Here is a 25,992-nt window from a genome sequence, read left to right as displayed (position 1 = left end):
AAAAGTGAAGCAAGGCTTAACTTACTCAGTGAATGGGAGAAGAAAATGTAGGAGTTAAACGAATCGAAGAGCCAATGTAGTTAAAGTTTACAGGTACCTTAATTATATCATCTTAACATAGTAGGTCGTATCACAAACAACATTGTTTCGAAGTTGTCATGGTTAAGTACACATCATATTATACATAAACAAGCCACAATGCTCAAAACACAGTGGTAGCTGCTCTCGAGATTTGTTTCGCACATAATTCTTGAAGTGGCCATGCTCTACTTTTGGTAACGGAGCTTCCAGCTTCTATCGGACTCCTAGCCTTCATCTCTCAACTGTGAGGTCCCTGATGAAGAAGCTATATAAACATCCAGCCTAAAAGTTAGCAGTTTAGATTTCATAGCAACCGCGCTAGCTATAGGGAATACATAGCTGGAAGCAATGATGTACTTGAACCGTATGCTGCCTTGGCATGGACATGGAATGATGAGCGTTCCAGTTCCAGATTAGCAGCATAATATAACCGATAATACATGTGATGTCATGTTCTTATCCTCGTGAATTGTAAATGCGCATTACCTCTGCGCTGCATTACCTCTGCGCTGTATGTACATGGCGCTGCATCCTAAAGCGTTGTTTTCACCCATAGGCATGGTCCCAGGCCGGCCGTCCCCCAACCCCCTGCCCTCCCTTCGCCACCACCGTCTTAATGGTCGCTCCGGTGGTTGCACCCACCCGACCACCCCAAGCTCTCTCCCGCTCCCGGTCTTCCGTGTTCCGACCCGCTTCCCCATCCGCCCCGGCGACTCCTATATATTCGCGGCCGTCCTCTCCACCACACCTTCCAAACTCGTAAGCTCGCTCCCCCTCGCTCTCTCCGGCCACACCGGGCTAGCTAGCCTTGCCGACGCGCACCACGCCAGCAGCTAGCCATGAGCAGCCATCAGCCAGAAACCACGGCTCCCGCCGCCGGCTCCACCGGCGGCGGCGGCACGATCAAGAACGCGCGGCACCGTACAAGCCCTCTCAAGCAGTGCTACCACCTAGCAATCTCCAACGCGCTGTACCTCCTCCTCGCCCCGGCCGTCGCCTACGCCGCGCACTGCCTGTCCCACCACACCCCTTCCGACCTCGCCTTGGCGACCCGCTCCGCCGCCACCGCCAACCTGCCCCTCGCCATCTCCCTCCTGGTCCTCTCTACCGTCCTCGCGACGGCGTACCTGATGCGGCGCCCGCGCGCCGTGTACCTGCTCGACTTCGCGTGCTACAAGCCGGGACCCGAGCACGTGGTGACGCGGGAGAGGTTCATGCGGCAGTCGGAGGCGGCGGGGGTGTTCACGCCCGACAACCTGGCGTTCCAGCGGAAGATCCTGGAGCGGTCGGGGCTCGGGCAGGGGACCTACTTCCCCAGCGCCGTGCTCAACGCGCCGCCCAACCCGTGCATGGCGGAGGCCCGCGCCGAGGCCGAGGCCGTCATGTTCGGCGCCATCGACCAGGTGCTCGCCAAGACGGGCGTCCGCGCCAGGGACATCGGGGTCGTCGTCGTCAACTGCAGCCTGTTTAACCCGACGCCGTCGCTGTCCGCCATGATCGTCAACCACTACAAGCTCCGTGGGAACGTCGCCAGCTACAACCTCGGCGGCATGGGGTGTAGCGCCGGGCTCATCTCCATCGACCTCGCCAAGCAGCTGCTCCAGGTAACCAATCGATCGGATCATTTTTCCTCTCCTCTATCTGCGAGTGTGACGACTGAAGAGCGTTCGGGGTGGTTCAGCCACCGCAGCTGCTGGTTGCGTGGCGGTTGCCGCCGGCCGGTGATGCGTGAACGGAGGGTTGAGATCGAGCGGTCTGACGAAGCACGGGAGTTCTGACTTAGGTTTGGCTCTGCATGCAACCCTATTATAGTACGACGGTACACGTGTAGGGTAGGGTGTAGTCTCGCTTGTGCAGTGGTTGAAAGGTTTGGTACGGAAATTTGGTCAGTGGAGTTTCAGATGAACTTTACTGATTAGGTTACAAATTAATTTATCATACTAGATAGAAATGGATCAGGTAGCAATTCTCATCTGCAATTGAATTAGTCATTAACTTGGGCTATTAGTTTGACATTTGTGAGGAATTCAGTATAGTTTTGCTAATATACTTTTGAAAACCATTTGATCCTTATGTTTTGCGAAGATCATTATGAACTAGAGAGTTTATTTATGTATATGTGCCTTGCGCCAAATCTAGCTGTACATATATAGGATCAAAGTAGTAATTAGGAAAATTTGGCTGTCTATGCAACTTCAAGTTTTAGCAAAATTTCAGAGAAGTTGGAACGTTCATAATAGAATACAATTTCATGTGAACATGTAATACATATATTTGAGTTGCTAGCTGCTACCTATGCGGAATTTAGTGTAGTTTTGCGAAGATGCTTTGCAAAGACCTTTCGAAAATGAACCAGAGTTTCTGCGTGTATATGTTGCGTCAAATCTTGGTGTAGATCAAATTAATAATTAGCAAAAAAAATTAAGTGTGTCATCAAAGTATAAATAAAGTTTAACAAACATTTGGAACACTTTGGAAGTTCTCAAAAGCTTAGAATTTGGGAAAAGTTTAGCGAGCTTTGGCTTCGTATAAAAAGTAGAAAGGCCTGGCAAATTTTGCCTTGAAGGGTTGAAAGCCAAAGTGGAACATTCCGGTTAGTTGTATCGTTCGTTGCCGTTCCTAATCAACTTTTGATCAGATTTCGGCCACCGCCACCAAAATTACCGAATTTCACGAAATTTCACTGAAATTTTGTTAGAGACTAGCAGATGAAGTATGTTTTTTTTCTAAAAAAAAACAGATCTAAACAAATATTAATATGATTTATGACTACACATATATTGAATAGAAGAATATGCAATATAAAAAATAGAAAATATGAGTCTCGAGTTATATAGCACATGTATTAGCGTATTACAAAATTTTAGATTTTTCTTTCAGCCACCACCGAAATTACTGAAATTCGTGAAATTTCACCGAAATTTTGAACCCTGCTTCTGATTTTCTAACTTATATATCATCGTCATCATCAGTATCGTATTGATGTCATCATCAAATTGTTATATATAAGTTGAAAATATAGTGGGCTTCCGATCTACTGGAAATGGTTTTTTTAACCGTTTTCAGGACACAGAAACTTTCTTTTTGGGAGGTAAATCTGCCGGTTTTGGAAGATTGCCAAATTGAACAGTTCCTATCACCCTGTAATTGCAAACCATCGCAAGAGAGCTATCTGTCGGTCCTGCTGATCAGTGGCGGAGCCAGAATCACGGGATAAGCAGGTGTCACGCGAGGATATCACAGGGGTGATTGAATATTAATAAAAAAATAAATTACATAATCCGTCGGTACTCTACCAGACGAATTTATTAAGCATAATTAATCGTCATTAGCACATGTTTACTGTAGCACCACGTTGTCAAATCATGGACTAATTAGGCTTAAAAGATTGGTCTCGCAAATTAGTCATAAACTATGCAATTAGTTTCGTAATTAGTCTATATTTAATACTCCATGCATGTGTTCAAACATTTGATGGGACAACGACTAAAGTTTAGGAGGAGCAACAAACACCCGCTAGGAGTAGGGGGTGTTCGGATCCAGTGCCTAAATTTAGGAGATATGTCGGGAGGATGTTGCATAGGGTATTTGGATTCTAATTAAAAAACAAATTACATAATCCGACAGTACTCCACGTGATGAATTTTTTAAACCTAATTAATCCATCATTACCATATGTTTACTGTAGCAACTGTTGTCAAATCATAGACTAATTAGACTTAAAAGATTCGTCTCGCAAATTAAACTATACAATTAGTTTCATAATTAGTCTATATTTAATACTTCCCTCCGTTTTTGTTTACTTGTCACCAACCTTTTACTGTAGCAAATTTGACCATCTGTTTTTTTCTGCAAAAGATTTCTAGATACATCAAGTTTTCACATATATGATTCTTTATTGAATATACTTCATCAGTGTTATATACATTGAAGTATCTAAGATTTTTTAGAAGAAAAAAACAGACGGTCAAATTTGCTACAGTAAAAGGTTGGTGACAAGTAAACGAAAACGGAGGTAAGTACTTCGTTCAAATATTCAATGTTACAGTGACTAAAATTAAACACCCTAGCTCCTGATTGATCACCAGGGGCGACTAACGCGAACTGCACCCTGCTGCTGCTGCTGTTGCTTCTTCCTCCCGTCCCGTCCGATCCGTTGCTCGCCCCGTTCTCTCTCAGCTCGCTCTGAACGTTAATGGCGACCGGCCGGCCGGTGACCCGTCCACGCTAATGGTTCAGTCTACTAGCTTGCTGAGGTTGCTGCATCCTGCAGCTGCCGCACGTACCAGCATGGGTGGTGGGGCATGGGCAGCGCTAGCTGTGCCTGTGCATGCAGTTCATCAGTCCCTGCAGCTATCCCTCGCCATTGATGATTGATGACGGTAGCTAGCTGACAGAAAGCTCGCGGAGTAAATGCGAGTCACAAGGATTAAATGCTTCGATGGAGTAGTTGGGACGATCGATGGGCGCAGCGCAGGCGTCGCGAAACTTCTCGCGCCAATGCCAACGCGCACGGGTCACTCAGGGCCGACGACGACGACTGGTGAATCGTGTGGTCAGAATCAGATCAGATAGCAGTAGCACACGCTGCTGCGTGACCTCCTCCTTTTTTGTTTTTCTGAATTCCTCCGCAGCTGAACCTGAACGACGATGGCTAATGGCTTTGGTACGTGTGTCCGAACAGGTGCACCGGAACACGTACGCGCTGGTGGTGAGCATGGAGAACATCACGCTCAACTGGTACTGGGGCAACAACCGGTCGATGCTCATGTCCAACTGCCTCTTCCGGATGGGCGGCGCCGCCGTCCTCCTCACCAACCGCGGCGGCTCCGACCGCCGCCGCGCCAAGTACCAGCTCATGCACACGGTGCGTACCCACCACGGCGCCCACGACCGCGCGTACCGGTGCGTGTTCCAGGAGGAGGACGAGACGGGGCGCGTGGGCGTGGCGCTCTCCAAGGACCTCATGGCAGTCGCTGGCGAGGCGCTCAAGACCAACATCACGACGCTGGGGCCGCTGGCGCTCCCCATGTCGGAGCAGATCCTGTTCCTGGCCTCCCTCGTGGCGCGCAAGGTGTTCGGCGTCCGGGGCCTCCGCCCCTACATCCCGGACTTCAAGATGGCGTTCGAGCACTTCTGCATCCACGCCGGCGGGCGGGCGGTGCTGGACACTATCGAGAAGAACCTCGAGCTCAGCCCCTGGCACATGGAGCCGTCCCGCATGACGCTCTACCGGTGGGGGAACACCTCCAGCAGCTCGCTCTGGTACGAGCTCGCCTACACGGAGGCGCAGGGCCGGGTCCGGCGAGGGCACCGCGCGTGGCAGATCGCGTTCGGGTCCGGGTTCAAGTGTAATAGTGCTGTGTGGCGCGCGCTGCGGACGATTGATCCGAAGAAGGAGAGCGCCGTCGGGAACCCCTGGGTGGACGAGATCCATAGGTTCCCCGTCGAGGTGCCCAAGGTGGAGAGCATCGTCGTGTCCTGACGAGTGACGAGGACGGCTCTGGTTCTCTCTGGTCGTCGGATGACGAGCTACAAGATTGCTACTACTACTGCTGTTCTTCTTCTTCTTCGTTCTGAAAATTCTGCGTGCTGATGGAGTGTGGCGGCGTAATTTGATACAGGGAAGCTCTGTAATTGTAAGAATACCTTACATGCAACAAGTGTGATGATTGGATGAGATGTACTGTCGCTGACATGGTTTGGAGCTTCGATCGGAAGCAGAAACCTGATGTGGATTCTTTGGGTTTGGCACAGGAATAATAATAAGGACTGAAAACTGTACGAACTTAAAACAAGCCCAATCGGGTGACTGAAACTTGTCCAAACTTGAAAGTTGTATGTACAAAACCATGGTTATGTGGTACTGTATTTCATTGGACTGGGCCTTATTGGATACCCCCTTGACTTGTGTTATCCGAATTGGGTGACTTGTGTGTATGGGCTTAATGAATACTTTGGGCTGGAACGCTACCTCGTTTTCGTAATGCAACCTGGTGTTGGGCTTAAGTTATGGTTGCAGCATCAACTGAGCAGAGCTAGGTTGTTTGCCATTGTGGAAGAACCTGCCGACTCCACCGAATCTCTCTCTAGCCTACGACCATGGATCATACCTACAGTCCTGCATTTTCTAGTATAATAATTACTTTTTCATTCAGAGATACTAGACTTATATGATGATGTGTCCTCGTCGACGGTGCGACCCTTTTAACAACTTGTTTAATTTCAATTTAGGTCATGTTTAGATCAACTAGAACTAAAGTATAGTAGAACTAAAATTTAGGTGGATCACTTTTATTCCAATGTTATTTGGATACATGGACTAAAAGTGAACTAAAAACCAAAAAAAAACATTCCTTGACCTAAGACCAATGGCTAGTTGGATTGGGAACTAAAAATTAGTTCACTTTAATTCACATGTTTGAATATCTGGGCCTAAAGTTCAGGTAGTGGTATCCAAACATGCACTTAGAGCATCTCCAATAGTTCCAAAAAAAAAATCAATGATTTTTTCCAAGTGACTAAAAAATTGGGAGTATATTTATTGAGCATCTCCAACAGTTCCAAAATCCGGCTCCTAAAATATAGAAGACAATTTTGCATCAGAAGTTCTAAATTATTTCCAAATCACCCTAACTATTTTTATAATTTTCTTTCTCTCTTGTACATTCTCTCTTGTACATTTGCACTCAGAACCATATTTATTGTGAGTAAACCTCGAGGTTTTGTTCGGCTGATGGTTTCTGCGACTGATAAGCCGACTGAATTTAATTTATTGTGAGAGAAAAATAATATATTATGGCTGATAAGCCAAGCCGATAAGTTCGGTGGACAGCTGTACAAGCACGTGACGCAGTGCAGGTTCCGAGGTGGGAAGCCTCGTCGATTTTGACCTGGCTGATCGTTGATTTTGCGTGGAACTGTGGAAGGGCAAAGTGAAGAAGTTGCATTGCATGCAGCCGCTTGGGCCTTCACCTTTGAGTGCTTCTGGGGTCGACTACGTTTTCATCAAAGGAACGTGTACCGACCGGGTCCTACGAGCATGTGCTGTTTTTGTTTTTCCTTTTTTTGTGACGAACATATACGATATACGAGCATGACGAGTTCTTCGATCGAGATGGCAAAAATATATCTAAACACTACCCCAACTAGCTAACTCCCACGCTTAACCTTACACAAATTTCTCCTCATTTAACGGCTCCAGCTATTCAAATATACTTCCTCTATTCTGAAATATAGTGTGTTTTGTTTTAATTAGTCCTAAGTCAAAATTTTCTTATTCTAACTAAAACTAGTTAAGGTTAAAGAAAATTACACCGACCCTACGGGACATCGGATTAGTTTCAATAAATCAGCCACCGAATATATCTTATACACATATTAATATATTTCTCTGTAAACTTGATTTCTTTAGAAGAAAAAAAATTGCGCGAAACAAATACTTAAACACGCTGTCACACTTCTTGGCTGATTTTGCCTAAGCCATGGTGAATAATAATTTTCTCCCCGCAGCTTAGGGTAAAGTTTGGCAAGGATGCATATAGATAGATATGGCAGGTGAGGTAGAGATTAGAACATTAATTAATGACATGCCAAATTGTGGAAGTAAAACAAATAGTTCGCTACAACCCTGTTCGCTTGGCTTATAAGTCGTACTTTTTCAGCCAACGAACAATATTTTTCTCTCACAACAAATCAGCCAACAGTACTTTCAGTCATGACTTACACTACTGGAGGCCGCGGTTTTGCCGAGTGTTTTTACACTCGGCAAAGAGCCCTTTGCACTTGGCAAAGTCCGCTCGGCAAAATTTTTCTCGGCAAAGGGTCTTTGCCGAGTGCTTTTTATCCGGGCACTCGGCAAAATAAAAAAAATTTGCCGAGTGCTTGGGGCGGCACTCGGCAAAATATTTTCGGCCGTTGCGGCACCGGCCGTTAACAGTTACTTTGCCGAGTGCCCGACCCAGCACTCGGCAAATTTTTTTTTTAAATTACTTTGCCGAGTGCCCCAGCCCAGGCACTCGGCAAAGTTTTTTTTTATTTTTTTTTTAAAGTACTTTGCCGAGTGCCCCTGCCCAGGCCCTCGGCAAAGTATTTTTTTATTTAAAAAAAAATACTTTGCCGAGTGCCCCTGCCCAGGCACTCGGCAAAGTTTTTTTTATTTTTTTTAAATAATTTCTTTGCCGAGTGCCCCTGTTTAGGCACTCGGCAAAGAATTTCTGAATTTAAAAAAAAAATACTTTGCCGAGTGCCGCGGCAAGGCACTCGGCAAAGAAATTATATTTTTTTTTTGAAAAATCTTTGCCGAGTGCCTTGCCCATAGCACTCGGCAAAGACCTCGTGAATTGCAATTTTTTTTATATTCCATTGTAACAGACTATATATATATATATATATATATATATATATATATATATATATATATATATATATATATATCACATCTATATCACCAACATGCATTATATATCACAAGCACACGCATATTTAATAAATCCATCGAAAATCCATCACAAATGCACCAAAGTTCAACATCACAAGTTTATTATTACAAGTTCAACATCACAAAGTTCAACATCCCTACTGCGGCGACGGAGACTGCAGGTGTGGCCCCCCGGACTGCGGTGAAGGACCGAACTACGGCGAAGGGTTGACGCGATCAGCCGCCGGTGACACGGTAGTGTGATTGTTTGAACCCGCCGACGGAGGCTGCACAAAAGAGAAGAAATTGCATATGTTAGACTCAAAATTGAAAATTTTGGCAGCACCTCCCCTGCACGGGGAGGTTTTCAACCTGCAAGAAACAACAGCACGAAGGTCGACAATCACAACGGCACGAAGGCCGACAATCCCAACGGCACGAAGGCCGAAAATCCCAACGGCACGAAGGCCGACAATCCCAACGACACGAATGTATTAAACTTTCATACTCACAGGAGTGAAGTGTCGAACCGGAGCTGGAGCTGGCAACTGCACTTGGACACCCGATGCTTGCCCGATGGTTTGCATGATCTGATACATGTCTGTCATCTGCTTCTTCGTGGCCTCTAGCTCTATGGTCAGGTGCGCTTGCGTCTCCCTTGTCTCTGCCAGCTCAGCCTATAGTGTTTCAATCACATGTTTCAGTATTGCAAATCTGATCAATGTGTGTAACGTTCAATGTACGATGAGTGAAACCGGAATTATCTGAAGTTCATCGACCCACGACAGTGTTGGAGTAGGCCGTGCACGTATGGGAAGGCTTCTGGCCGTGCTCCGTGCCCTCACGTCGGAGAGAGAGGGTGCAGAGCTCGAGGAGTCGGCGCCGTCTACAATCCACAACCGCCCTTCCTGCCTTGCCCTAGCCTCATGATCACCTTTGTCTCAAGGGGCTCAGTGCTCAGATTGTGATCTGAACCACGGAGCGCCATAACCATCTCTGCGTAGTCTCTGACCTTAGCGTGGACGCTCGGGTCAGAGTAAGCCTGGGCAGTGGCATCTGGGTTGAAGACGACACCGGATTTCACCGAGACCATGTGGGACACAGCCCATGCCCCAAACTCCGACATCGGCACGTCTGGGTGTGCCACCTCCTGCGAGAAAGATGGCAAGATGATTAGAAATTAGGCAAAATTGAGCGTTAGAATAGATAAATGACATCTCGTACAAGTGCCCGCTTGAATGCAGGGAGGTTGCGGCTACCTTGGTGGTGAGTTGGACCGGTCCTCAATGCCCGCTTTCGCTTGCCTTGCTCGTGCTTTGCGATGTACACCAGGTCAAGGTACCTGTCCATGATCCTCGACCATGCCAATCTATGCGACATGCACCACGAGGCCGGCACCTACACATCATTAAGTGTTTGACATATAAGAAGATCAATTCTAGACCTACTAAATCTCAAAACGAATCAATATTATTCACCTACCTGAAGGTACTGCTCCTTGGTCAGCGCCACCTTTCTTGCGCCAGTTTTGTTGAGGGGCTCTTTCTTGATGGACCTGTAGTAGTCGACATGGGCCTAGAGTCGTGCCTCGTGAATCATGTCGCCGACGTACTTCTTATAGGCTCTGTGTGCCGTCTGATCCGCCAGGGTCTCTCGACCTTCTTTGGCCTTGAAGTACCTCTGCATACAAATACGATGTATCCGTTCATTATTTCAATAAAAGACTTAACCAATAGAGGAGATGTATTGAGCTATGTTGTGAGACACTTACCCAAAAGTCCGCCAAAACCCACTCCTGCTTGTTGTCCTGCTTGTCATCCGAGCCGAGCTTGTACCTGTCCCACGACCAGGCTGGCTCCCACCTCCCCTCTTTCAAGTCCACAAGGCCGAGGAAGTGTTTCCTGCACAGACATCCTAGGACGGTAGCGGGGGTGCGTGGGGGGTCAAGAGCACCCGACAGAACTAGCCAGCCCCTGCATAAGTGATTAAGAAAAAATACCAGTTTCTCTTTTGATTTTCAATGTATCATATGAAGTACTAGTGATAACATCTATAGTTACTTACCTTCTTCCCACAGGATGAACCAGTGGGCGTCGGTCAGGAAGTGGAACCAGAGGAAGGCTTGTGGGACCTCGCAGGTAGGGAGCCGACTGAGCAGAACTGTCCTCCATCTGCTGAGTCCCCTCGTCCCCCGACGGAGTGTCTGTGGTCGTGCCCGTGGCCGCCATGTGGTCCTTCGGGGTAGGAGATGGGTCCTCCGGCTGGTCGAGAGTCGGGGGAGGAGGCGGGTCCCTCCTAGGGCGACCTCAGCCCCTCCCCCTCCCCGTGCTGGGGCGACCCAGGCCTGCTCTCACCACTGGGGGCGAAGACGTCCCCTCGCCTCCATCAGGAGGGTGTAGCCTCTGGTACACCGAGAGCACCTGCCTCGGTGAACGGTTGCCCACCATCTTTGTTCTGTCACCTGCAATGTACAAAGAATGAACAACAAGCGTTAGTACATACATGTCAAATAGTTCAAAATGAATAAACATAACAAAATTTAATAAAAAACATAGTATTACATGGTTTAGGAATAATCTTTATGATTGGGGTCATAGGTCTCATCATCACTGTCAAAATTGTCCAAATGGGCAACACTATCCGAAGGTTCTGTGTCTTCTTCATTGTCTTTGCCTAAATGGAATCGCTCAAGCATTTGAATGTCCTTCGGATTTAGCACTACATCTCCAGGGTTCTCATCATCAACCGTTTCATTGTCTACTTCCATAACGGTCGTCACACCGGGTAAGACTATCTCAAAGCTCCATTGTAGCCCATCTGCTTGATAGAACTCTCCATCATATGTGTTTGTGTCGAAGGTGTAATCTTCATCGTTTGGAATAGGTAGTTTTATCGTGCAAAGATACCTAGTGCACAATAGACCAACCCTTAAGATGGTCTTTGTCTTGGCACGCGTATGGCGTATGATACACCTCCACGGCCTATTGAGCCACAATATAGACATCTTTTCCTTTATAGACAGAATCATGCCTAATCTCGACTAGCCCAAGATGAGGGGTCCATCTCATTCGTCCAGGATCAAACCAGTGGCACTTGAATATGACAGGAGTAAGAGGTACCCGGCCCTCATATTCAAGTTCATAGATTTCCTCAATTATTCCGTAGTATTCGACGCCATTAGTGCCCGGCGTAAAAACTTGGCTGTTGGTGGTTTTTCGACCGGGCCGAGTCTGCTCGTGTCTTGACGTGTGGAAGCGATATCCGTTCACGTCATAACCGGTATATGACTTCACCCTTAACTTGAAGCCGTTTGCAACCTATCTCAACTCGTCACTCATGGACGCATTGGTTTGCGCCTGCAAACTCAAGCATGATACATCGTTATACTATTGGAACGTACGAGCTACTAAGGAATATCGACAAACGTACGACCTTTTGTTTGAACTAAGAAATAAAATCAGGCCTCCCAGCTCCCGCACCCTCTGAAAGAAGGGTATCATGTTCATGCAGGGTAGGATCTCTTGATTGATGCCACTCTTGACGAACAAATTCCCTGTACCAAAGAGAATCAATGGGGTTTGATACAGAATAGTGACATCATATTGAAACAAGTTCGCTGAGAACTTACTTAACGAATGGCGCAACCTCGACAAGGTTGGTGAACACATATAGCATGATTCTGTGCCACTCTTCTAGATCCAATCTCTTGGGGGTCGATCCACTTGCGCTACTTAGTTGGCATTTGAAAAGGCTGAGGGTCGATTCAACTTCGCCAGCATTGTAACGAGGGGGTGGATTATGCTTGCTAGGAAGGTTCGGCTTGTAGTAGGATGTCGTGAAGTTTGCAACCTCCTCCCGAATGCTTGCCTCTGCAATGGAAGCCTCAATTATGGCTTTATTTGTACATTTCTTGCGAAGAGTCTTTAGACATCGCTCGATTGGATAGCACCAATAGGCCTGCACGGCCCCCCCAACCGTGCCTCGGTCGGGAGGTGCACAATCAGATGCTGCATCGGCAAGAAGAAGCCAGGTGGAAAGATCTTCTCAAGCTCACAGACCAACTCAGGTGCCATAGTTTCCAATTCTGTAATGACGGTCGAAGATAGCTCCTTGGCACAAAGTTGGTGAAAGAAGTAGCTCAACTTTACCAGCACTAGCTAGACATGCTCAGGGACATAGCCTCGAACCATCGACAGAAGTATCCGCTCAATCCATATGTGGTAGTCATGACTCTTCATCCCGTTGACTCGCAGAGTCTCTAAGTTCACTCTCCTGCTCAGATTCGATGCATACCCATTAGGGTACATTAAATTCTTGATCCATCGAAGTACTTCCCTCCTGTGATCGATTTTCAAGACATAGGGGGCCCTAGGCCTTCTCCACTGCTTTCCTGTTGCAGGAGGCCGCATCTCTAGGTTTGGCTTATCGCACAACGTCGCTAGGTCCACTCTAGCCTTAGGGTTGTCCTTAGACTTGTCAGTGTCCATGAGCGTTGCCCAAAGTGCCTCGGCAATATTCTTTTCAGTGTGCATGACATCAATGTTATGGGGCAGTAGGAGGTCATCGAAATAGGGGAGCCTCGTCAAGCCGGACTTATGAGTCCACATATGTTGCTCACCATATCCCACAAAACCACCATCTTCGTTGGGTACGAGAGCATCTATCTGAGCACGAACCTCCGCCCCAGTCCTCAAGCGCGGTCTAGGGTCCATCACTTTGACACCTTTTGTAAAGCTCTTGATGTCTTCTTTGAATGGATGGTCAAGAGGGAGGAATTGACGATGTTTGTCGAACGACGAATACTTGCCACCCTTCTTCAACCATATGAACCTCACAACTTCATTGCATATTGGGCATGGGAACTTCCCCTGAACACACCAGGCGCACATTAACCTGTACGCCAGGAAGTCGTGTAGGGAGTAGTGATACCAGACATGCATTTTGAAGCTAGTCTTCGTAGCTCGGTCGTATGTCCACACCCCTTTGACCCAAGCATCGATCAACTCATCTATCATAGGCTCCATGAAGACACCCATATTACTCCCCGGGTGTCCAGGGATTATCAACGATAGGAACACGGTATGCCGTTGAAAGGAGACGCCGGGGGGGTAGATTTAGGGGGATGACGAACACAGGCCAACATGTGTATGATGCAGCCATCATGCCATATGGATTGAACCCATCTGTTGCCAGCGCGACACGTACATTACGAGCCTCCTCTGCTTTGAGAGGATGCCACGAATTGAAGTATTTCCATGCATCAGCATCGGATGGATGTACCATCTTCTCAGGATTGTACCGTGTGCCGTTTTTGTGCCATGTCATCTGTTTCACGGATTTCTCAGGATTGTTGGAGCCTCGGTAGGAACGGAAGGTATCGTAGGACTCTCATGGGGATCTTAAGCTACCTCTTCTGGCCATCGCCTGAGTCTACCTCCACGTACCTAGAGGATTTACACTTTGGGCAGTACTTTGCATCCGCGTGTTCTTTCCTAAATAGGACGCACCCCTTCGGACACACATGTATCTTGTCATACGACATCTTAAGTGCAAGAATGAGCTTCTCTGGCTCGTACAAGTTCTTTGGCATAATGTGTGTCTTCGGTAGCATATCGCTCCACACGGCCACCATCTTGTCGAAGCCTTCTCGACTTAGGTTTAACTCGGCCTTCAACCCCATTACGCGACCAATGGCATCCAGCTGAGAAACATTAGTATGATCATGAAGGGGTCTCTGTGACGAGTCCAACATCAAGTAGAAGGCATCTGTGGCAGCCTCCATCTCCTCCTTGTCACGTCCTTTAGTGAACTGAGCTTGGTGCGTGTCATCCAGCATGTCTGCTACCTCGGCATTATCATCGAAAGCCTCGAGCCATGGTCTCACCACCTCCTCCCTGATATGATCGGCTTCACCATGGTGGATCCACCGGTGGTAGCCCAGAGTAAATCCAAACTTCATAATATGTTTACCCATGGTTAACCTATCTTTCCTTCTACTGTTGTCACAACTGCTGCTCAGACAAACCACTAGAGAATGGCCTCCAGCACTCTCGCCAAATGCATGCTGTAAGAATTCTTCGACCTTGACTATAAACAGCAAGTCATAATCGTGCTCGTCTCTCTAGAGCGTGTACATCCACTCACGGTCCTCCATCCTTTAACAGACGTATCAACACATATGAGTCACCATCAATTGCATCTACGCGGTGTTCCTACTCTCTAATAGGTGAGGATAGGTCCTAATCCCACCCGTGGATCCGTAGATGAGGTTAGTTTCCATGCTCCGCTCCTATCCGAGATGGAATTTCGGCAGCACCTCCTCGCTGTTCTCCTGATACACGTCCTGCAAGGGAGAGTGTGTATCCGGAGAACAACAGGGGGGTGATGCCGAAACACCATCTCGGACGGGAGCGGACCATGGAAACTAACACATCTACGCATCCGCGGTCTGTCCAAAAAACGTGGACAATCCAAAACAAAAACGCTCACAGATATGCAAAGACCTGCATAACTCCGACCGTATCTCTTTCGGACGGGAGACGCCTAACTGGGATCAGCGACCTAAGACCATGATACGGATAGAGGGGTTATACCTAGGGTGCCGGTGAGGTCAGGCTAGCGGGGCTGTGGCGAGTCAGTGCAGTGGTGCCGCGACGCGGTGCAGGCAGACCCGCAACGCTGACGAAGACAATCGGGGTCATCGTGGTCCCTCCGCCGGGGCCTCCTCCTACATAAAAGGCAATACATTAGTGACAATTGAAAATTTTGGCAGAACCTCCCCCGCATGGGGAGGTTTCAAAAACCTGCAAAAAAGATCGGCACGAAGGCCAACATCCACAAACAACGGCTCGATGGCCAAAAACCACATACAACAACTATTACTACTAACAAGGGCTCGATGGCCGACATCCATTGCACGATTTGAATAGAAAGGGAAGGGCGAACCTAGTGTGCTCGTCGATGGTGGGCGGAGTCAGGAGCGGGGCGCCGAGGGCACGGCACCGCCGCTAACGAGGCGTGGACAGCGGCCGGGGCTCCTCCTCCCTTCTTCCTCCTCCTTTGTCCTCTCCACCTCCCTTCTCCTTCTTCCTCCTCCCTTCTCATCTCCTCCCTCCCTTCTTCCTTCTTCCTTCTTCCTCCTCCCTTCTCCCTTCTTCCTCCTCTTCTCTTCCTCCTCTTCTCCCCTTCCCTTCTCTCCCTCCTCCCCTGCTCCTCCTACCTCCCCTGCTCCTATGGGCGGCGTGGCTAGGGAAGGGACGGCCTAGACACGGCCGCCGCTGTCGGAAATGGCCGGCCAGCACCAGCCAGCCACCTCTGGGCGGCCGAGGTGAGAGGGGGCCGGGCCGCGGGGAGCTGCCGGGTCGGAGCGCGGTCGGCGGCTGGGGGCGGGACGCGACCGGCGACGGGGGTGGGCGCGGCGGGCGCGGCCGACGACGGGCGCGGGCGCGGGCGAGGCTGGCGACGAGCGCGAGGACGGGGCTCGTCGGCGGCGGCGATTTGCCGGCGAGGGCGCGGCAGCGGCGGGGGTGGGCGCGGCGGCGGCTGGGGTGGGCGCGGGGGAGCGGGCGGGTGGCTGGGGGGTTGGGCCACGCGGGGGTTAGGCCGGTGGGCTTTTTGGGCAATTTTTTTTGAAAATTAACTTTGCCGAGTGCCCCCTGGGCCGGCACTCGGCAAAGCCCACTTTGCCGAGTGTCCCCCATGGCACTCGGCAATTTTTTTTGTTTTTTGATTTTGGGCCCAAATTTTTTTCTGGGGCCTTGTGACAGTATTTCAAACTCTATTTTAAAATTTGGGGCAATTTTGACTTTTTTTGATATATTTCATTAGTTTATTTCGTTTCGTCGAATTTTTCGGGATATTTCAAATTTGAACAGCAGGTACATGGAATAATAGACTTTGGTCATCCAAAAATTGATACTCATGATATTTAGGGTATGTTTAGGCCGTATCCAGGAACTCACATGAAATCTCGAGCATCTCGTTGACGTAACATGTCGAGGTACTTGCCGGAAATGTGATTTTAAATTATATAAAATGCAAACGAAGTCTAAAAATCACGAAACTTGTCGAGGCATCGTGTTATCGCATGTGGAGGCTGTGGTAAAAAATTAAGAAGGTTTCGAGCAAGTTGTGACGTCGGATGCCAAAAACGTCGGCAAATTTGATTTTCAAAAATAAAAAAAATTTACCGAGTGCCTGGCGCTGGCACTCGGCAAAATAAGCTTTAAAAATTAAAAAAAATTGCCAAGTGCCCAAGGCTTACACTCGGCAAAATATGTTTTTAAAAAATAAAAAAAAAATTTGCCGAGTGCCTGGGCTGGCACTCGACAAAATAAGTTTTTAAAAATAAAAAAAATTGCCGAGTGCCAGCCGTTAGGCACTCGGCAAAATCTGACGGCAGGTGGCCGCCATCACGGGCCGGTCACCTTTTGCCGAGTGGGATCTTTGCCGAGCACGGCACTCGGCAAAGCCTAGTTTTGCCGAGAGTCCAGCTTTACCGAGTGACTAGCACTCGGCAAAGCTAACTTTGCCGAGTGCTTTATTTTGCCGAGTGCGACACTCGGCAAAATATTGCTTTGCCGAGTGCCCCGATAAAAAACACTCGGCAAAGTCTCAGGCACTCGGCAAAGTCCCATTTTCCAGTAGTGTTATCAGCCAAGCGAACAGGACAAAAATTCATAGTAAAGTGTGGTAGCGAACTAAACAAGCATGTCCTAGATTTTAGAACAGGGGGTATAATATAGTATGATCTAAACACCTACTTCCTTCATCTCATAATAAATAAGTTTCTAGAAATTTTTACACAGATTGAGGACACTGACAAAGGATATCTCTTCATCTCCTTTCCTCTTGCAAAGGACATCTCTTGAATTTGGTAGTTTGTGTTTGCATGCACTCATGATTAGCTTCCATGCATATTGGGAGACAATGTTCCATGTTTCTATGTAGAATTAATGTTAATTTTCTGGGGCAAACATTAAATCTTAGAAAACTTATTACTAGTGTTTATTATGGGATGGAGGGATTATGCTTTAACTCTTGAGATATGGAAGGCCATGAGGCACGTGTACTTGAACCAATGGTCTAAACAGCAGCGAACATATGTGAAGCTGCTATGGTGGCGGGCTAAACCGGTGGCGTGCACATACACTAGTTAAGTTTAAGTTTAAGCAAAGCAGTGACCCCCCTAGCTTAGTTAGCTATCAGCCTGTTCGCTTGTTGGTTTCAGTCAGGACTTATCAGCCAGCCAACAGTGTTTTTTTCTTACAACAAACCAGCACCAGCCGGACTTATCAACCCAGAAATCAACCAGCGAACAGGCTCTAGGTCAAGGTCAAGCACAGCTCAATCAATTTATCAGTAATTTTAGTAAACCTAGGTGATGACTGCTTCGATCACATCGGTACATCGAATTCGATTCCATGGAGTCCACTCTTCCCATTAGGCCTGGTTCACTTTGCAAAATTTTTGAACCTGATAAATAGTACTACTTTCGTCTTATTTGGTAAATATTGTCCAATCGTGGACCAACTAAGCTCAAAAGATTCATCTCGTGATTTCTAACTAAACTGTGTAATTAGTTATTTTTTTTACCTACATTTAATACTCCATGCAAGTGGCTAAAAATTGATGTGATGAAAAGATAGTGAAAAAACTTGGAATTTAGATGGCATCTAAACAAGGCCTTAGTCATTTAGTCAATGGTCTTTTTGCATGGCCCAGGGCCAGGGGCTAGGTCAACTGGAGTTAATTAGCTCCAAGATGAGTCTGCCAATGATTCACGCCGCATTGCGCGCATTGATTTCTCCACCATGAATTTCTTTCCCCCTCGTTTCGTTTCTTCACGCTTGTTTAGTTGGACCCCAAAGTCTAAAAAGTTGCTATAGTATCTATCACATCGAATGTTTGCGGCCTATGTATGGAGCATTAAATGTAGACGAAAATAAAACTAATTGTACAGTTTGGTGGGAAATTGCGAGACGAACGTTTTGAGCCTAATTAATCCATGTTTGAACACTATTTGCCAAATAAAAACGAACGTACTACAATAGTCCCAAAATCCAAATTCACCCGACTAAACGAGGGCTCAGTTTTACTACCATCTTTGGTTGTTACGCCTTTTCCTAAGTAAAGTAGTGTACAAACAAACACAGTGTACGTCGTTTACCTGTTTCAGTACAAGGCACGTGGGTCCGGGTCAGCTAGCAGCCTAGCATGCCTAACTCAAGTGTAGTACTTTCTCGTTCAGAAGTGGCCTAGTTACAGAGAGAGAGAAAAAAAAAAGATAGATCACTGACATGCAAAATATTCAATGTAAAGATCCAACCAGTAGTTTTACTCAAAGTCATCTTTATTAGGTATCATAACAGCTCCGCCGTGGGTTTGACTTCCTCTTCTTCCTCATCGGTTGGTCCATTTGGAAAGAACGCAATGCAAGAACCTTCAATGGAGTGTCAACCTCGGCGGCGCGTCTTGAGGTCTCCATCCAGGAAGAAACTGACGCTTGGTGCATGGTGGGCTACAAGCACTTCGGTGCACTGATGGCGTCAATTTGAGCCCTGCAACAACGGTCGCGAAATTTGTATGACGTAATTACAACCTCGTGTGCCTTCGTACTCGCTTTCGATCGGCCCTTGGTAACCCCGAATTACCATCGTGTCCGTATCCTGTAACAAACTCTATTCTTCTTAGGTCCTGTTTGGTTGGATTTTTGGCTTTGGCTTTTGGCCCCAAAAGCCAAAAGCCCAACCAAAGGGGTTACTTTTGGAGGGTGCTTTTTCAGAAGCAGCTGTTTTTCCGTAGTTCATTTTTGAAAGCTGGTTTGACCCTGCTTTTGGCTTTTGGCTTTCTGCTTTTCGAAATTGGTGGAATAAAAAGCTCTTCCATAGTTGTTTCAAGAGAGATAAAGATAAAAGGTATATTTTATACTTGTTTAACCAAACAGCTTTCAGCTTTTCTACAGCTCACAGCCCACAGCAGCTTTTCCACAGCTCACAGCCCACAACAGTTTTTTCCCACAGCCACAGCTCAACCAAACAGGGCCTTAATGAAATATGTGCCTAGGCACGATCGTGAAAAAATTAGGTATCTCTTCTTTTTTGAGAAAAATTAAGAATTTTACTAGAGAGGATGATTCTACTACGTACCTGTTTCAAACAGGTCTCAAACACAACTGATACATCTATGGAGAAAGGCACCTTTTGAGAAGGAAAAAAAATGAAAATAGCAGCTAGCAGTGACGACGCCAGGCCGGCCGGATTGGATCTGCACGACGAATATGGAACAGAAAAAAAAACAGCGGACTAAAACTACGTGTGTACGTACATCGTCGTGCAAATGTACAATCATTCATGTGGCAAGGTTGGTACGAGAACAAAGTTCTTGCACGTTGTAGAGGAACTAGCGATCTGAAAATTAAATGGCACACGCAATTGTAGACTTAGCGACGGTACATGAGCAAATTAAAACCACATACTCTCGGTGCATACGCAAATGTCTGGTCTGGGACCTAATCACCTAATGTAGGATTATTTGATTGACCTCGTTTCTCTGACAAATTCAAATTTTTACTTTAATTGTTAGCAACACATTACCACAATTAACCTTGGACAAAGTGTCTTGCCCGCATAAATCCGGCAAAAAATATATATATACCACGTGGCACCAAGCGCTAAGAAAGGCTTTGTTTAGTTGGCGAATTTTTTTGGGAAATGGTACTGTAGTACTTTCGTTGTTATTTGGCAATTAGTGTCCAATCATAGTCTAATTAGGCTTAAAAGATTCGTCTCGTGAATTTCGTCTAAACTGTGTAATTAGTTTTATTTTTTATTTATATTTAATGCTTCATGCATGCGTCCAAAGATTCGATGTGACGGAAAATCTTGAAAATTTTTGTAAAATTTTGGGAACTAAACAGGCACAAAGTGTGACATGGTACTCAAGCAAATAACTAGTACATAAAAACTTGTTGCCCTGTCAATATTAGGCATGAATCGCTCGGCCTAAGTTTTTTATTCTATAGGAGAAAAAATCCTGGTCTTTATGCACTGCAAAACACGATCGTACTATCATGACTTAGGGTTTATTGACCACAAACTTAGGCCGTGTTCAGCTGCTTTATAAGTACCATAATGTAGAACAATTCAGTTTCAAAACTGATATAAAAAATACTTCCCATCAAAAAATAAATGCATTTTCTACATCTAGGTATGCATTCTCTCTTCCATACCCTTTTGTTTTTGTGAATTTTCTCTTCTGTACCTTGTTTCATCTTGCTTCGATGGAGTTCGACAGGTTACTTCATTTTTGCTACACATCCCAACGTGTTCACTCGAATTAAATAAACCTACAAGTTGAAAATTTTCAATTTGAAATATAGAAGCACGCGAGGACTTTTCCAAGTCATACTCAGGCGTATGCGCAGGAAAACCAAAAAATTCAGGGTCCAATTTGCAAGAAAGAGATACACTAGGCTCTCCTCGGAGTCAAGCTCTCCACCTCCACCTCCACCTCCACAAGAGACAAGACGCGGCCGTCTCGCCATCGCTGCTACTCCTATTTAAGAGCTGCCGGAGGTGGGAGGAGATCCGGCGAGCCGTTTTCCCCCTGTCAAGATTCAGGAACCAGACTCCTCCGGTCCTCCCTCCGGTCTCACTCCAGCCGCCGGTCCGCCGCGCAACCGTTTGCCATTGCCAGGTATACAGTACCCTTTTCATACTTTGGTGAAAAATTTTCCGCCGGCGCTCGGGGTCTGGAACACCAGTTCTAGGGTCGCGGCATGGTTTAGGGTCGTGCGCTCGTGCCTGCGCATTTGTTTCCTCGCTCGCGCGCCGTCCCCAGGGGCACCCTCACCGGCGCCGCGGGTCGAATTTTTCGTCTCCTGGTAGCCGACGTCGCGCCCTCTTCTTGTTTTGGGTGGGTCGCCTGGTTGAATTGATCCCATTGCTGTAGGATTTAATTCCTTCGCCGAAACCAATCAGATCCGAATCTTTATTCCTGTCCATTGCGCAATACCTATTTGGTGGTGTTTTACTTCCTGTGAAGTGTGAACTCGTGCAGATGCAACACTACTCATTCACAGGGGCACCACTTAGTGTTGGTTAATCCTGTGAATATAGTCAACTATGCTAATTGAAAATCGCCGAGAGCTGCATGGCTGCTGTGGATGCTCGTGATGCTTTGTTTTGATTTATCGAAAACAGAGGAGCGAAAGCTTTTGCCCTGTATTCCTAAACATTCAAGTTTGTTTCCTGGAAATATTGGGGGTTCATTCTCATTGTCGATGAGCTGTAGAAATAGAAGATCGTGTTGACTTTGTTTGAATATTTTCATCCTAAAACTAGAGCTATAGAAATAGAAGATCGTGGTGACAATGGCACTCAACAAGGAGTACACATACGCCGAGCTGGAGAAGGAGCCGTACTGGCCGTTTGAGAAGCTGAGGATCTCCATCACTGGTGCTGGCGGGTTCATTGCCTCCCACATCGCGCGCCGCCTCAAGAGTGAGGGCCATTACATCATTGCCTCTGACTGGAAGAAGAACGAGCACATGTCCGAGGACATGTTCTGCCACGAGTTCCACCTCGTGGACCTGAGGGTGATGGACAACTGCCTCAAGGTCACCACGGGGGTTGACCATGTGTTCAACCTCGCGGCTGATATGGGTGGGATGGGCTTCATCCAGTCCAACCACTCTGTGATCATGTACAACAACACCATGATCAGCTTTAACATGCTTGAGGCTGCTAGAATTAACGGTGTCAAGAGGTAATTTCTCGCCTGAAGGTGGCTTTTTGTTTATCATGCTTTTACCCCTGATGAGCTAATCTTATTGTCTCCAATGATAAAATTGTCCAATGAGGAAATCTTGAAATGCAAACAAACTGCAAAGATAATACTTTTGTCCATGAAAATTTTGCTGGTTTTCTACTGTGAAGAATTATTAAACAGTCCGCATTAATTACTATATTATGGAAAGCCGTTGATATGTTTGCACGTGCACCGACACCACTTAGTATATTCTTTTTTGGGTTTGAAACTTTGGATTGGTCCACAAAGGGTATTCATTGGTCACTTAGGCTCATTTGATTGATGGCGCTAAGCGACAACCTGGGAAAGTATCATAAGATTTATTATCCTGTTCCCATGCTGCACATAGCATACTCATGTGTAGACATAAATAGCTCATTGTGAAATATGCATTGGCGGGCTTTTCCACTTGTTGAGTTGGTGACGCCGGACAAGTATATATTTGCCTGTCTCTCGTCTGTGACGTGGAGGTACTGACCTTGTCCATTTCTTTTGCCTAGATAATGGTCCTCATATACTTTCTTAAGGTGTATAAAGTATTGAGAAACTTCCAAATATGATATTGAATTTGTGTGCACTTTTAACCTTTAAATGGTGCAGTTACAAAATTAAACGTTAAATTCGGAAAACAAAAAACTCAGGAAATGTTTGCATTTGTTTGAAGGGCCCAAAACAAACTACTTTATGAGAGCATTGCTGTCAAATGCAACTGAGGTTAATTTAGTGCTCATCCCTTGAAACAAAGTTTGAAATTTCTGTCTGTTTCCATGGCAGGTTCTTTTATGCATCAAGTGCCTGCATCTACCCTGAATTTAAGCAGTTGGAAACTGTAGTTAGCTTAAAGGAGTCAGATGCTTGGCCTGCTGAGGTTTCTAAACTTTCACATTTCTTTATGCTTGTGTTAATTGCCTCTTACTTGAGCTGCGACTTGTGAAGGTGAAATGGTTTTAACTGAAGTGATGCCTAATTTTTAGCCTCAAGATGCCTATGGCTTGGAAAAACTTGCTACTGAGGAACTGTGCAAGCACTATACAAAGGATTTTGGCATTGAGTGCCGGGTCGGTCGCTTTCACAACATATATGGTCCCTTTGGAACATGGAAAGGTAAGTTGCTATCTGGTAACTAGTAATATTTTGCCAGTTTTTGTTGGTGCTCTCAATTTTCTAAATGATGTTGCCCTATGTTTATTATTTGGCAATATAGGTGGAAGGGAGAAGGCGCCTGCTGCTTTCTGCAGGAAGGCTTTAACCTCCACTGGGCGCTTTGAGATGTGGGGCGATGGCCTGCAAACCAGATCCTTCACATTTATTGATGAATGTGTTGAAGGTGTCCTTAGGTAAGCAAAATTTCATCTCACCTTTGGCTGCTACATTATAATACTTTCCTTTTCTTTCAGATATCTTAGGTTAAGCTCATACTAATTAACATCAACCTAGTCTTGCTACTATGTCCCAAGAGAAAGGTTTAGTTGTCTCTGACATGCAGTTTTCTTGGGGTGTGGTTGGACAAAAAGATATGCTTTGGTAAACACATTTTATATGGGCCTTAGTTTTTTTGTGTAAGGCCTTTCTTGAAACATTAATGTAGTCCCTACAGATCGATAAGGGCACTACTAATTTGCTTTTGGCTCTTTAGAAATTCGTACTTACTTCAAATTCTACAAGATGCAATGACAGGGTAGTTCTTCACTTCTAAAACAGACATGCTCCTTCTGAAACAGGCAAAATGTCCTGTAATTTCTGTTGTTTATGTCACTATTTAGCTTGGATGCTATGGCTATATTTGCATAAGTTCAACCTTAAACTGCAACCTAACAGTGCAATCTGCTAAAAGGTACTATTTTGCTAAATGTTTTCTCAACTAATAGTAACGAAGCATTGGACAAAGGAAAAAAAACTATGAAATTTGCCTTCCATTTCTGAGCTTTGAATAAGTATCCTTGAAGCTTTGACATCTGCGGCAAGGATCTTCCAAAGCTCACAAAGTCTGTGTTGTCATCACCTTTGTCTCTGCTTGAACATCAGAGATCGGAGTTGAAAAACAACACAACATTTGGTAGAAAACCGTGTTGTCATCACCTTGTCTTTGCTTGAACATCAGATATCGGAGTTGAAAAACAACACAACATTGGGTAGAAAACAAAAAAAAAAGGTGTGAATTTATCTTTCTTTGCTTCTGAGCTCTGAATCAGTATCCTTGAAGCCATATACATCTGCAGCAAGGATCTTCCAAAGCTCAGAAAGTCTGTGCTGTCATCACCTTTGTCTTTGCTTGAATATCAGAGATCGAAGTTGAAAAACAGCACAACATATATTATAACTTAAAAAAATGTGAATGTGGCCTTCTACTTTTGAGCTTTGAATAACTATTCTTGAAGCCATATACATCTGTGGCAAGGACCTTCCGAAGCTCATAAAATATGTTGCTGTCATCACCTTTGTCTCTGCTTGTACATCAGAGACTGGAGTTGAAAAACAGCACAACATGTAACAGTAAGCTAGTAAATATTATTCATTAAAGAGTATCTCCTTATTTTATAGTAACAAGCAAGTAAATCTTGTTCCCTTGACATTACTTCGCACTTGTTCTACAAAAAGGCTCTGAGTAATTCTCGTTTTGGTTCAAATGAAATTGAAAAAAGTCTTTCGGAATAAGGAAATAACTATAGTGATGCAGAAAGTTCCAAGGGAAATCCTTTTATGGTGAACTAAGCTGTTATTTTTGTCAACTGCATCAGGTTAACAAAGTCTGATTTCCGTGAGCCTGTAAACATTGGAAGTGACGAAATGGTCAGCATGAACGAGATGGCTGAAATAGTCCTGAGCTTTGAGAACAAGCAGCTGCCCATCCACCACATTCCCGGGCCGGAGGGTGTGCGTGGGCGCAACTCAGACAACACACTCATTAAGGAGAAGCTTGGCTGGGCTCCGACTATGAGGCTGAAGGTACTCTACCAAATTTCACACATACCATCGCTTCAGATCCCTGAATTCGCACCTACATAATCTGATCATTCATTGCACTGAACCCAATTTGGCCTGCAGGACGGGCTGAGGATCACTTACTTCTGGATCAAGGAGCAGCTTGAGAAGGAGAAGGCGGAGGGCATGGATCTGTCGGTCTACGGATCATCCAAGGTCGTGCAGACACAGGCCCCGGTTCAGCTCGGCTCCCTCCGCGCCGCAGATGGCAAGGAGTGAACTTTGGCTGCGCAGGCCAGTCGCCCGAGACCTGGGCAGTGATATACCAGTATACACAATGGTTTCAGTTTCCATGATTTGTAGTCACCACCTATACACCATTTCTTGATTCACTTTTGACTCCACAAGAGGATGATTTGGATGATGGATAGTTTGTTGGCAGTTATGAGATTTAGTTCAAACTTTGAACTAAATGCAAAAAATTCTGACAAAATACCCATCGTCCAAAGACTTATAATAATTTCCATTTTTTTTCTCTTACAACACTTCTGTGAACTGGTGTCACTTTATTTCACAAAAATAGCAATGAATAAATTGAGGTTCAGCATTTCCACTTGGTTATATTTTGTGAAATACCCCAAAGCAATCTTGAAATCATGCTTCAGAGAATCATCAGGTGACAGCATGGTATTAACAGAGTTTGATCCAGGCAACTTATCAGTTGAAAATTGTTTGGCAGATTTTCTTGGATCCAGGTATTT

General features: G+C 45.9%; 2 protein-coding genes and 3 non-coding genes across 6 annotated transcripts; all 5 read left to right on the top strand.

The window, feature by feature from the left end:
* The first annotated feature begins 736 nt into the window (after positions 1-736).
* On the top strand, positions 737-5,988 carry LOC136486953 (3-ketoacyl-CoA synthase 20-like). The gene is made up of 2 exons (XM_066484048.1): positions 737-1,685; positions 4,766-5,988. Exons 1-2 carry the CDS (start codon positions 921-923, stop codon positions 5,564-5,566), a joined length of 1,566 nt encoding a protein of 521 aa, XP_066340145.1. The 5' UTR covers positions 737-920; the 3' UTR covers positions 5,567-5,988.
* A 15,020-nt stretch (positions 5,989-21,008) lies between these two features.
* LOC136485296 (GDP-mannose 3,5-epimerase 2) lies at positions 21,009-25,844 on the top strand. Of its 2 annotated transcripts, none has more exons than XM_066482207.1 (7): positions 21,009-21,196; positions 21,852-22,267; positions 23,084-23,177; positions 23,284-23,413; positions 23,514-23,646; positions 25,048-25,255; positions 25,355-25,844. In XM_066482207.1, the coding sequence occupies exons 2-7, from the start codon at positions 21,873-21,875 to the stop codon at positions 25,508-25,510; spliced, it is 1,116 nt and encodes a 371-aa protein (XP_066338304.1). In that variant the 5' UTR covers positions 21,009-21,196; positions 21,852-21,872; the 3' UTR covers positions 25,511-25,844. The 2 variants fall into 2 exon arrangements, with proteins under 2 accessions (XP_066338304.1, XP_066338303.1); XM_066482206.1 differs by having other exon boundaries at positions 21,010-21,196; positions 21,844-22,267.
* On the top strand, positions 24,257-24,364 carry LOC136490505 (small nucleolar RNA snoR97). Its single transcript, XR_010767783.1, has one exon. It is a non-coding gene; the product is annotated as a small nucleolar RNA snoR97 (small nucleolar RNA).
* LOC136490506 (small nucleolar RNA snoR97) lies at positions 24,516-24,622 on the top strand. The gene has a single exon (XR_010767784.1). It is a non-coding gene; the product is annotated as a small nucleolar RNA snoR97 (small nucleolar RNA).
* On the top strand, positions 24,691-24,798 carry LOC136490507 (small nucleolar RNA snoR97). Its single transcript, XR_010767785.1, has one exon. It is a non-coding gene; the product is annotated as a small nucleolar RNA snoR97 (small nucleolar RNA).
* Positions 25,845-25,992: the final 148 nt, after the last annotated feature.

This window comes from Miscanthus floridulus, chromosome 10 (genome assembly GCF_019320115.1).
Source record: "Miscanthus floridulus cultivar M001 chromosome 10, ASM1932011v1, whole genome shotgun sequence".
In the NCBI taxonomy this organism is placed as follows: Eukaryota; Viridiplantae; Streptophyta; class Magnoliopsida; order Poales; family Poaceae; genus Miscanthus; species Miscanthus floridulus.
The sequence above is the reverse complement of the archived record's forward strand: the minus strand, read 5'-3'. Positions and strand labels throughout refer to the sequence as shown.

Coding starts and splice junctions, on each gene's coding strand:
- LOC136485296 (XM_066482207.1), top strand. CDS start 21,873: ATGGCACTCAACAAGGAGTACACATACGCCGAGCTGGAGAAGGAGCCG. Junction 23,414..23,513: donor TCCCTTTGGAACATGGAAAG/GTAAGTTGCTAT, acceptor TTGGCAATATAG/GTGGAAGGGAGAAGGCGCCT. Junction 25,256..25,354: donor CTCCGACTATGAGGCTGAAG/GTACTCTACCAA, acceptor TTTGGCCTGCAG/GACGGGCTGAGGATCACTTA.
- LOC136486953 (XM_066484048.1), top strand. CDS start 921: ATGAGCAGCCATCAGCCAGAAACCACGGCTCCCGCCGCCGGCTCCACC. Junction 1,686..4,765: donor TCGCCAAGCAGCTGCTCCAG/GTAACCAATCGA, acceptor GTGTCCGAACAG/GTGCACCGGAACACGTACGC.